General features: G+C 40.6%; 1 protein-coding gene across 3 annotated transcripts in view; it reads left to right on the forward strand.

Annotated features, from left to right (window-relative positions):
- The window catches only part of LOC133457028 (protein bicaudal D homolog 2-like), a 39,614-nt gene that overhangs the window by 5,427 nt on the left and 22,075 nt on the right, over window positions 1-12,112 (forward strand). For all 3 annotated transcript variants that reach the window (XM_061735845.1, XM_061735846.1, XM_061735844.1), the window contains exon 2: window positions 11,458-11,670. In XM_061735845.1, the coding sequence (XP_061591829.1) occupies window positions 11,458-11,670 (213 nt within the window). The remainder of the gene's footprint in view (window positions 1-11,457; window positions 11,671-12,112) is intronic.

Below are 12,112 nucleotides of genomic sequence, written 5' to 3' on the forward strand. Positions count from 1 at the left end.
TTGTATGGCTCTGATGCTGGTTGGACGTCAGTAGAAAATACGAGGACACTAAACCCATCTGGTCTTTTATATGAAGGCTCGTAAATAAAGTCTTTCTCCTCTTATGGAATTGCTATACCAGCCTGCGTTTCATTACTAGCTGTTCATCTCTCACTTCTATAATCTGTCTTCTTTTTGATTCTCTTTTAATTTGTACTCTGACATTACAAACCCAGCTGCTGTATCTCCCATCATACATAACAGCTTGCAGTACCCTATACTCCCTTGTTATTTTCTGTGCCTTTTGATCTGTGCCCTGTTATAACAACCTCAGCCTAACATATGCTAAACCTTTAAATGTTGTTTGTGATACTGTGATCTGTCAGTTTACCCACGATTTATTTTGCTGAATGACCAGGCGGCAGTTAAGGGGTAATCTTTTCCAAATGGCACTAAATAAAGTCCCAAATCCCTTACCCTCTGGGCATAAGAGGATGAATCCCGCCTGCTATGTGCAGGGCTTACGGAGGTCTGGGAGTCTGCCAGGCACTGCCACACTTATTAGCAGCTTTCATAGGGTTAGGGTTGGGTCAGGTAACTGCTTTTTGGGGTAATGCTGCAAAAGCTGTTAGGTGCTTGGTTTTAGCCTACTGCAGGCACTGCCAAGCATAGACGTATGTCTTCTATGATGCCAGGCCTTTAAATCTCAAATATGGTTGTCAATCTAAAGAAAACCATCAGAATTACAAGTGTATAAAGACCAGTCCACCAGTCTTCTGGACTGCTGCTTTCCTTGTGTACTTCACCAAGACAGTCACATGATATTGAACATAGTAATAAAAGAACCATTCAGTCTAGTTTAGGTCAAATGATTCACTGTTAATTCAGAATTATTTTAAAGCTTTTGTCTTGATAAAAGAAATGGTACCCCTCCACAGTTTAAACTGGGTCTCAATTACTCTAAAGCAATAGTGGATGGGTGACCTCAGCAAGTGCATTGCTTGGATCATTTGGCGATTTTCAATTTAAAGACGTACGTCTACTTTGAGGTGTTCAGTTCAAAAAAAATTGAGAAGCCCAGTATAATTTATGCTCAGAAGAAACATGTTTCTATTGTATGTAGCAGTCTGCTGACTGTTTACATACCTGAGGTCCTGCTTCACAGCAGTCACACCATTGGGAACTTTCGATGGATTCATTGATTGACTGATTTTTTTCTTTTTAGATATATCCGTTCCGTCACATATACGTCACAATTAAGTAAATAATTTCTAGGTTTTCCCACAATCTGTTACACTAGAATACAGACTATTATAATAAGATAAAATCGCTGTTTCAGAATCCTCCAATTTTGCACGTAGAGAAGCGTTTTGGCAGCCCACCACGGTCATGATTCTGCAACAGTCTGATCCAATTACTGAAGACAAGGGCCAGATCAGGCAGGAGTCCAGGCTAAAAGCGGCACATGAGGTCATAGTGAGCACTGTATGCCTCTGACAATACATGGTTCACTCAGACATAGGTCAGTCTTCCTTCCTCTCTCTCCTAAGCTGCACACTGACTGTACTTCAGATCTGGCAACAAAGAGGCCAGTGTGAATAAACAAGATTGAACTACCGGTACATCTGTGTATGTTTTAAAGTAAAAAAAAAAAAACAATTGTTAACTTTTCTTCACATTTCCTCTTTCCCAGTTGTCTTTGTTGTGCTGTTTTATTGTCTCTCTCAAGCTTCGTACTTTTAACATATTATAAATAAGATGGCCAATTCCAAATGTCCTTTTTTTTTTTTTTACCATAACTAATTATTGTTTCATAATATTTCTTGTAAATACTCCTTTCTCCTTGAAACACATGGCTCTTTTAGCTTGAGGCGATGAACGTCTGTTAATTTATAATAATGGTCTTCGTAACACATTTGTGGCAGTGATCCTGTCCATGGATGAATCATGTAGGCACGTGGGTAGAGCAGAGGTTTCTTAGTGTTTTTGTTATGAACCATGGTCACATCCTTCCTAAAATAGCGCCTTAGATTGTGAGTTCCCACAAACCTTCCTTATCGTCTTAGCCACAGAGTCCACACAGAGAATGACACTCGTATAAAATCCAGTGAAGGCCTGCATTACATGTTTACAGCCTTGTGTGATTAGTCGTGTCCTATGCCTTATCTAAATCACAAGGATTTGCTGAGTCTCCATCAATTCGTTCTTTTCCTTCTATTGAAATGAAGTCTGAGCTCACCCCAGCGCTCCTACCAGCATCCTGTTTACATGTGAGGAGTCTTCCTCTCTCTCTCTTTGTGCCGGATATAGGAAGTATATGGAATATGGCTCCGTATCAGTCGGGATTTATTTTAGTGATTCAGAGGAAGTGACCACACGCAATTTATAAAGTTGGTTACCTCTTCAAGACATTGTCTCCTTTTTTTAATGTTTTTTATAAAGAAAAAAAATTGCCTTTTATGTGTTTGTGTTCAGAACAGTTATTATGCACAATTTCAGAATATTCTGGACATGCGTTACAAAAAATGCCCTCCACTTTTTCCTCTCCACGGGCAGCATTAATTACATTTACCTTGAAATATATCCGGATGTACTGAAATGGTTGACCTTACACGAAACAAAAGTAGAGGAGCTTTTCACTGGCAGTGTATAAACTCGTAGTAAGAAACAAAGATGTTTTATAGGTGATGCCTGAACGATTTCTGAAAAATAAGATCACCACAGGTTCTTCACTTTGGGATGTTTAGTACATTTTGTTAGGTGTTTTCGAGTAAAGAAGTGTACATTATCCCACTAGGGACAAATATTAAGGTGTTGGTGCACGATCCATGTGTGAGACTTGAAACCTTGGAAAGCTATGCATTGGCAGATGGTGGGTGTTCCAACCCCCCGCCCGTAGATCTACACGCATATTTAGAGGATGTGGTGTGCTCCGCCCATTATTTCCCATCACTAAAGAGGAGTTTTGTAAGCATTTTCTTCTCTGCAGTTTGTCCCAGGGCATTCTCTCGTTGGAAGGGGTAGATAACGAGATAAAGACGTAAACAGATTGTAATCAGATCATCAGTGAATCCAGTCTAATGCGCTCCGCCTTGATTCCTCTGAATGGTTCTATCATCGCAATTATTCTCCGAATTGCAGATTAGTGCCTCCTCTTTTACATAACGAGCAAGCATTTTCTTCGAAACATGTTCTCGTTTTAACGTCCATCCAAATATACCGTAAGTAAACCCGATTTCATGAGGGGTCCTTCATCCGTCATTTATGCTTTTAACGCCACTGTGCAACCAGAGAACAGTAGAACGTCTACATTCTTCCCCCACATCATTCTTCTTCCCTTCCCCCTCGTCTCTCTGCTTTCCCTAGGCCTCTATTGTAAATAAGCTGGTGGGTGTCGGCCCCCCTCTCTTGCAGTTTTCCATATCCAAGTTCAAGGAGCTCACACTTGGAAACCCTCCGGCATGGTTGATCACAGGAGAGGGAGAAGATGTAGATAAAGAGTAAATAACTGGGAAGAAGTCTGGCATGAGCAGACTGTAGAGCGCTAACAGCATTTAGGTTTACAATTCAAAACATAAAACCGTGGTAGGTTTATAAATGGATGTGCTGGGTGCTAGAGAAATGTCAAAAACACACACAAAAAAATGTTTCAAGGTGGGGTACCGGCTCCCTGGATGTCCTGTGGGAAACCGTTTTTAGATGGAAGATAAATGGTTAGTCCTCTCTCACCTGGATTAATTAGTTTACTCAGCCACCCAGGGATAGTTTTGTATAATCCTAGCCTAATAAATTATGTGTATCTCATTTCGTAGCTGACTTTTGCTGAACATGTTTGTTTAGCACTCGCCTAGGGGCATTTTTTCTGTACTGAAATGCAATCTTGTCACAAAGAAGGCTCAAGTATTGTGTTGAACAAGCATAGTTTAACAGTGGACTAAAATGTACTGTTTAATGCAAACTGAAGACACTCAAGTGGTTGCTTTTAACATATATTTGATTGCACATAATTTACTATGCTTTGTTGGTACATGGTGGATATGGACAGAATCAATCATGTACAGGTTAGTGGTGAGCTTTCTATCTCTCCACTTCAGCAACCCGACATCGCATGTGGGAGATTTTCATCGTGACCAGAGGTTCAGCCTCACGAGGGAAGATGTGCACATGGTCACGTACAAAGTTGAATTGCTGCAATTGTGCAAAAGGAGGTCATTCCTCTTGTCTGGTCAGGAGCAAGATACAGTCCTCTGTTGTTTGGGGGTGTGAAAGGTGAGAACGAAGAGGGTAGGTAGGGACAGCACATGAGCAAGATTAATGGATACGTTTAGTTTTGTTTAAGGCTATAAGCGAGGTGATGGAGTGGATCAAGTATGACAACACAGTGATGGCTTATTAAGCATCATAAATTGTAAATTGCACAAATTACAAAACATTTGTGCTGGCCCTCCCCCATTCTGTCAGTGTCTCAGCCTGATTGATCAGCATGTCTCACCACAAACAAAATAGTCTAGGATGGATTATTGAATTTTAATGTCAGTGTAGCCCTTGTTCATGCAAATTTGACCTTTGAGTTTAAGGAAATATAATTGTTTATGGGTTCAGACTTGTATACATTAGTGGGTAGATGAGGTTTTAAAACAAGTACAAACTTTTTATAAATGACTCTAAATACATTGGGTATGCTACAATTCAAAGATGAAGTTGCTTATTTTAAATATTTATTTTTGATTCTAAATGAAACTATAAGTGTGGCATTCTTTATCTACCTTGATAATAATACAGTTAATAAAAACACATGGTAATCACAGGTAGCATTGCTAATAAAACTCACAAAACTGACAGTGTTTGGACTTTCTTATTTACTTTGATATACAAGCGTGTCACATGGCCGACAGTGAAACACTGTCTAGAGACATCTCCTACAAAGTCTCCAAGATAAATACAGTATCATTTGATCAAAGCCTTCATTTGAGCAGGCAGCAAGTTCACAAATCCATAGTGTAATCCAGCAGAATACTACATATATTGGCTTTGACTTTGTCAAGTTGAGGCTAAATTGTGATTGGAAAAGCCATCAATACCAGTATTTTATCTATCGTATTTTTATCCAAGACCATTCACATTTCTCATTTTACATACAATGCTCCGTTGACTTCTGTCCAATGTTCCCCCCTTCATGTAAAACTGAATAGATGCCAGGTCTTATGGCTCATTCTAAACAATGTCTTCACTGGTTTTGGACGTATCGTATTTTTACGATCTTCACAAGTAATGATGGTTTTCAATAAATGAGGTTGAAAACCAACACCATTTCTGCGGAAGGCTCCATTGACTATGCAGGATGTACAAAAAAAAACTTCTTTTAACTTTACAACTGGGCCGTCGGCAGGTTTGAACGTGCATTTAAATCTATCCAGGTGCACTCTGATTACATGCTGGGCATTAAAAGTCTTTTCATTCCTGGTATGCATATATCATCAGTTTGTATGCATGCTCCTACTGGAGGCCCAGCTGGCCCCCTCGTTGGTGATTTATGCACGTAACACTTTTCACCTCTTGGAAACTTATGTGAAGGTTCTACAAGAACAGTGTCTTTTGGGATATAGGCTGAAAAACCAACAACGGAAAAGCACTCATTGTGATTTACTCACTGCTAGTTGTTGTACCCATGTTGTAGACTATTTTTCTGCATCCAAATATCACACAGGAAATGCACTGGACATGGTTGAGGATGACAGAGGAGAGCAGCGTGCACTCGCTGAATACAGCAGCCATCTGTGCCAGTGGCACCCGTTGCCTTGCCTTAACTTGCTGCCTCTCGTTCTGTCACTGTAATTGGCCTAGTAACCATAACAACGGCTCTTCCCCTGGGGTGTGGGCGCGTGGACCTGGGAGATCTCATCCAGACAGATTGTGAGGCAGAAGGGGAGAACAAACAGGCTGAGTACATGCAGGCACAGATAAGGCTGGATTCTTTTTTTTTTTTGCATTGCAAATGACTGAGGTGTGAATGCCCAGAGCTGCTGCTGCTCCAGCATGCAGCTGCGATATGAACAACGATAAAGAACCCAGATCCCAGCTCAGACGCCGATTTGATAATGCAGTGTAAAGATGGCTATTGAACTGCTCTTCTCCCCAGAGAGTTTTGAGGCCTTTTCCTCCTGACTGTAGAAGATCTGACAGTTGAACAATAAACCTAAAAACAGTTAGGGATAAACAGATGCTTCCTTGTGATTATTGATTTTTGAATGCTCAAAGACAAAAGAAGAGTTTGAATCTTTCTAGCCAATCTTGTTTCACAAAACAACACATAAAATAATAGATTTTTTACCATAGAACTCAATATGAAAAAAGCACAATACGAAATATCCATTTCTTATTGTACTTTGTGGTCGGCATAATCTGTTATATCATTCAGCTAAAACCTTGAAGAAAATTGTGCCCAGAAACAGATTCTTCGCTACTACAGGCATGATGGCTATTTTTATCCCGTAATAACACAGGAACCAGTTCCTTAACACCCACAGCATAGAGACTTCAGCCTGAAACACAAGGCGCACATACAATGAGTGCATGGTTTTCTTCCTTCTGCAGGTGCTGCAGCCAATTAAAACGATTTTCTCAGAAATGCAGTCTTAGTTAATCTACAATGACTATAAATTAGCATAATGTGAAAACATGAAGTCTGATCTGACCAAAGACTGACTTCACACAGAATCTGTAATCCTGACATCAGATGAATGGCCTTTCTGAAGTCTGAAATATAAAAGGTAGTTCTCCCCTGCTGAAAGCACCAACTAGTCCTTAATGATTACAGCAAGGATAAGCAAGGAGAATTTATGTAAATGTTTTGTATCTCTGAGCTCTACAGCCCATATACTGTAAGCTTTTCTGATATTTCTTGTGCACGATGAATAAGAGTTCTTCACTCGACTAACAAAAACAAACCCTCATGGGTCTGATTTGTGCACTGCACGGAAGAGCTTGTGGGCGTGCACACATATAGCTCCAGCCTCTGTGCTTGCAACACAATGGATCCATTCCAGTGCTGCTTTTTGGTTGTTTTTAGGAAGTTCATGCCTCCCAGGTCTCACGGTGAAAACATCAAGCCTCACTACTTGGGGCAAATTACGTCTTGGCTTTTTTTATTTTTATGTATTTTTTTTGTCTCCTCTAACCTTAGCCGTCGGCATGCACTGCATTGCCTGTGCTTGTTTTAAGGGCATGAGGTGCGTGCAGTGCTGGTGGAAGCCCTCTGAGGCTGTGAACATTCACATTCTCCTCTTTTTTTTTTTTTTTTTAAATCAGATGGGATCACAAGCCTCAGCTTGGCCAGACTTCCAGGTGCTGCAGTACAGCTGACTGCAGGGCACGCTGCTAAATTGTAAATGGGATACGTGAATGTGTGTTGTGTGTGAGATTGCCCAGGCCTGTGCGTGAATAATGGCCCAACGGCTCTGTGCAATGCGGAGAATCAATGTGGCTGTGTGCCAGGAGCACAGCTAACGTCTCTAACCCCCTTTTCACCAGCCCCTCACCTCCTCATTCTCCTCTCCTCTCCTCTCCTCTCCTCCCTTCTTTTTATCTTATGTGAAAGATCTGTCCAAACCTGGACTGACTTATTTGGTGAAGTGCTGTCAGTATAGAAAGAAGATTAATGCTGCACTACAAGAAGGCATTGGAGAGCTAATCATAACCTCAGCGGATTTGTTAGAAGTTAAAAGTGAGTCTGTCTTTTCATCTCCACCCACACTGAAGAGTAAAGTCTCCAAGTAAATGATAAGCTACCCTGTTACTCATTATCGCTCATGTCTACGGCTTTTACATGTTCAACAGCATTCTCAGGGGACCGAGTTGACTTTAAAAAAAGAAAAAAATTATCATATTCTGTGCTTTGCATTCCTAAGAGAATCATGTTCATGACTTGGTGGCACGGAAATAACATGGAGAGTTAAGCCCCAGACAGATGTGCTGTGTGCTGAAGCGTAGTGGGTCAATGTCCGGTAAGTCATAAATGTTTGTGAAAGGAAGCCACTGGTTTGCCTTGTGCAATTTCACCTCATACGCTAAGAGACCTGTAATATGAACAGTTGATAGAGGACAAATAGATTTAGAATCAAGACACTTGAAGTGGTTTCGTCTCTTCGGAGGTGGCTGTGCACTGGCCTGTGAACAGAAATGGAGACAGAAAGGAAGAGGGAGAAACGGAGCGCAACTGTTCATTATCAGGAAAAAACATGACTCCACGTGAGTTGCAACTCACGAGGCAATAGTCACTGTGTGTGTGTGTGTTGCTTTTCGCTTCTTTTTGCTCCAGCTCCCCTCCTCTGCGGTCGCCTACAATGACAGGCCTGAAACACTCAGCAGCCTCCAGTGTTGCTGAATCACTGCTTTGGCATCCGAGGTCAGCTCCGGCGCCCTGGCCATCTGTATATGAGTAACTGAACCAATCCAAACGACACAGCATTACTGTTCAGAATTCACCACAGGCGGTCACGGCCTGGAAATGCTGTCGAGGAGACTGAGAATGTCAGTTTAACATCGGCCCACAGACTGGTCAACAAGTCTTGCCAAACACAATGATGTATCACATTACTTCATGTCAGGAGGATGTCGCCTGGTGATTCTTGTTATATCCTATCTGGCATCATGCAGTGAGATCACTTCTCACATCTCAATTAGTTTCCTTAGTCTTCAGTCATCACAAAAGATACATTTAGATTTATTTTTTTAACCCTTGTGGAAGGCAGAGCTTCTGTTTGTCTGCTCCAGCAACCAATCATCTGTTTTACCCCTCCTTTACTCAATTTCTTCACCCAATCTTCATTGGCTTTCCAGTTTTATCCAGGCTGTGAGTCCACAGGGGTTAAATGGACATTTTAAAACGAATTTGAAAAAAGATCTCTAACTATAGTCCATAGTCCTAGGTATATCTGGTATAGACTTTTGTCATTTTATACCACACAAACACTGTGGTGAAATGGTGTTGGACATAAGCAGAGAGCTGTAGTGTTTTTTAAAAATTTTTTTACAAGCTGTTGTTTTTATACTGAATCTGCTATAATCCTCAAAGCACATAGCTGGGATACACCTTTGAGTCCTGATTTGTCTCCTGCTGTAATCTGCACAGCGTCTCTGAGGGCTGTGTCTTTGGTCAGAGGTCAATGAATTAATCATCATGTTCATTCATACAAGCAGACTTTATTAAATCTAGTAATTGCAATTTAATATTTCTCACGTCGCTGTTTGTTTGCAGCCTTAGTTTGATGCAAGCTTTAAGTAAAAGTACCGGTAAATATAATGCTGCATCTGATGGTTTGGATTAGTGCACCGACAAGGCCCCTTTTGTTTTTTTTTGCTGGTAGATGGATTCCTTTTTATTGTGTAAGAAATGTATGGAAAAATCATGAAATAATGGGGGCCGAGGGTGAAAAAACATCTAAATACAACATGAGCTGACGTAGTGAATCATCCTAGTCACATGAGCTGTATATTCACAATAATTATGAACTTTGATCTCTGAGAGGCAGTCCATCATATCAAAACCATTCCCAGCAGGACTTTATAACTATTTGAAAGACAAACAGTGTTCTCTTTTAAAAGGTACCGGTATATTTCTTGAATTGACTTTTCCTCTAGGAGTGTCATAATCATTTATAGTCATCTGCATGTTAATACATACTTGTAAATAGACTCGCTTTTGATTAGCTTTACAAGAGATTAATCATCCATGTCTGCATGTCTAAAAAAAGTAACATATGGGAAGCTAAATATGAATTATAAATTGAGTAGGCCTCTCAGTGTGAGATTACAGGCTTGGTCGCATGTGTCCCCAATTTGCTCTCCTTTAGAAGTATCTTACATCGTAATTTGGGTAGTGGAGATTAAAGTCATTGGGTCAGTGGGGTTTTTGGCTAGGGGCTGTGTTTATTTGAAGGACAAGTCTCTTGGGTTGGATTGATTGTCCTCTCAGAACCAACTGTGCATCAAGATTATAATGATGAGATTTCCCCTTATTTCTGATTAGGTTAATCCTGTCTCTGTTGATGACTTTTTAATCAATTGTTGGTGTGTTTTTGAGCAAAGTATTTGACTCATTGAGAGTTACAAGCATTAGTGGTTTATTGACAGACCAAGCACCTCCCAGTAGTTGGTTTCATTATTCTTTTCTGTCTTTGTTTCAGAGCAATGAAAGATGAGTTTGTTTTAATTTATGATCGTTCTGGCTTTAATAGATGGGTATGGATGAAAGCATTTGTACCTCACTGAGAGCAGGAATCTGTTCCTCTGTTAACTACCTGCTATTGCCTTTTCTGCACTGTAAGCCGTATTCTGTCCACAATGCATGAGGCACTGCATCATGGTCTTTTTTTTAAATCGCTGAAATGAAAGAAGGTTTACTTCCACACTCAACAAGTAGGTCAGTTTGACTAACACAAATACAACTGCTATTTTTCCCTCTCTTGGATGGAATTACTGGGATTAATGCAATATGCGGTCAAACAGAGAAAATCCTCCAGCAGCCAGACACGTGCGCTGCATTGATGTAGCTGGTCACAGCCAAGGGAGAGCGCAGTGCAGCTGCCAACAAGGTCAGACTCCCAGTTGCCTCAGGTGATTTCAGATTACTGTCTGCCCTCCCGCTATGAGGCAAGATGACAATCAGAATAACTGGTGGGTGCATGATTGAAAATAAAATCAGTGATCATGAGGGTGATTATCTTGAGAAATGAATGTGCAGCCTAACCCAGATTCATCAGCAGTGCACGTCTCGCTTTTTGTCCATGGTCTGTTGTTGCTGCTTTGCAGGCGAACGACATATTAAGTCAGCCACATTCATATCCACAATATTCTTTCATATTTCATTCTCATAATAGTATTCACTGAGTTTTATCAGCGCATTAGCCCTTTCAGAAGCTTGATGCCTGAACTTATACATCCCCCATAGTTGTTTAATCATCATAAAGTTCATGTACCCCCTCATCTCATCGAGTAACCTTTCCTTGCTTTGCTATGATTGAAGGTATTAAAAAAAAAAAAACAGGCCTCTTGCAATCACCCAGGATATAGTCCATTTGCTCTACTTTTCCCGTTTGGTTTCTCCATCTGTGGAGTCACTGCAGAGCACGTGCAGGGATGGCCAGCATCCTGCAGCTAGAGCGGTGGGGGAAGGGGAAGACTGTCTGATTCAGCCCAGATGGAGCCTAACTGATAATCTCTACAGAAAGATGTGGGTTTGTTTTTTTGTGTTTTTAAATCTCCGGTTTCAGCTGAACCTTAAGAAGAGATCAGTTTCTCTTTGAAAGGGCTGAATAATTGAGTAAACGTTTGTCAGCAGCAAGTTTTGTATTTGAAAAATAAAATTGTTATCCAGTACTAAACATATCTCTACTTTGGTCATTAAATATTGTTAATCAGTTGAGCCTAAACACTAGTTTTTAACCAAGATCCATTTTCTCTTCTTTTCTGTATCTGCAGGCCTTTGGACAAGCTTATTCCAATCACAGGAAAGTAGCAGCGGATGGGGAAAGCCGTGAAGAGTCTTTGATCCAGGAGTCGGCCTGTAAGGAAGCCTACTACGAGCAGCGGGTCCTGGATCTGCAGAACGAGGTCCGGCAGACGCGTAACATCCTCGCTAACACCCAGTCTGAGAACGAACGCCTTAATACCATCTTCCAAGAGATGAAAGAGGTAAGAACGACATCTGCAGAAACAAAATCAAATCACTTTCCTATTGATGAAATTAGTATTTGATATTCCTTTAACATGAGAGTTAGTAGAGGATTTGCCTGCTGTAAAGTCACTCAAAGCACTGTTACTGAGGATGCATTGTATTAAAGAAGTCAGCTGCTTGTGTCAATACTTGCATCCTTATTAAAAAGAAAGAAAGAAAATTAATTTACTCCTGGGTTGAAGCATAGTATCTAGTCTTTCCATGCTTGCTTATGGCTATTGGGAAGAAGTGTTATCTTCTGATGTTTTTTATATAAAGCTGCAGAAAACAAACACATATTCAAACAGATTACACTCAAGATTAAACTCAAGCCGTGTTCAGTGGAGCCCAGGAGGAAATTAGTGCTCTTATCATATTTCATTAGTTTCCGCTGTCAAATGAGTTGTCAAGCACCAATAT

This window comes from Cololabis saira, chromosome 12 (genome assembly GCF_033807715.1).
Source record: "Cololabis saira isolate AMF1-May2022 chromosome 12, fColSai1.1, whole genome shotgun sequence".
In the NCBI taxonomy this organism is placed as follows: domain Eukaryota; kingdom Metazoa; phylum Chordata; class Actinopteri; order Beloniformes; family Belonidae; genus Cololabis; species Cololabis saira.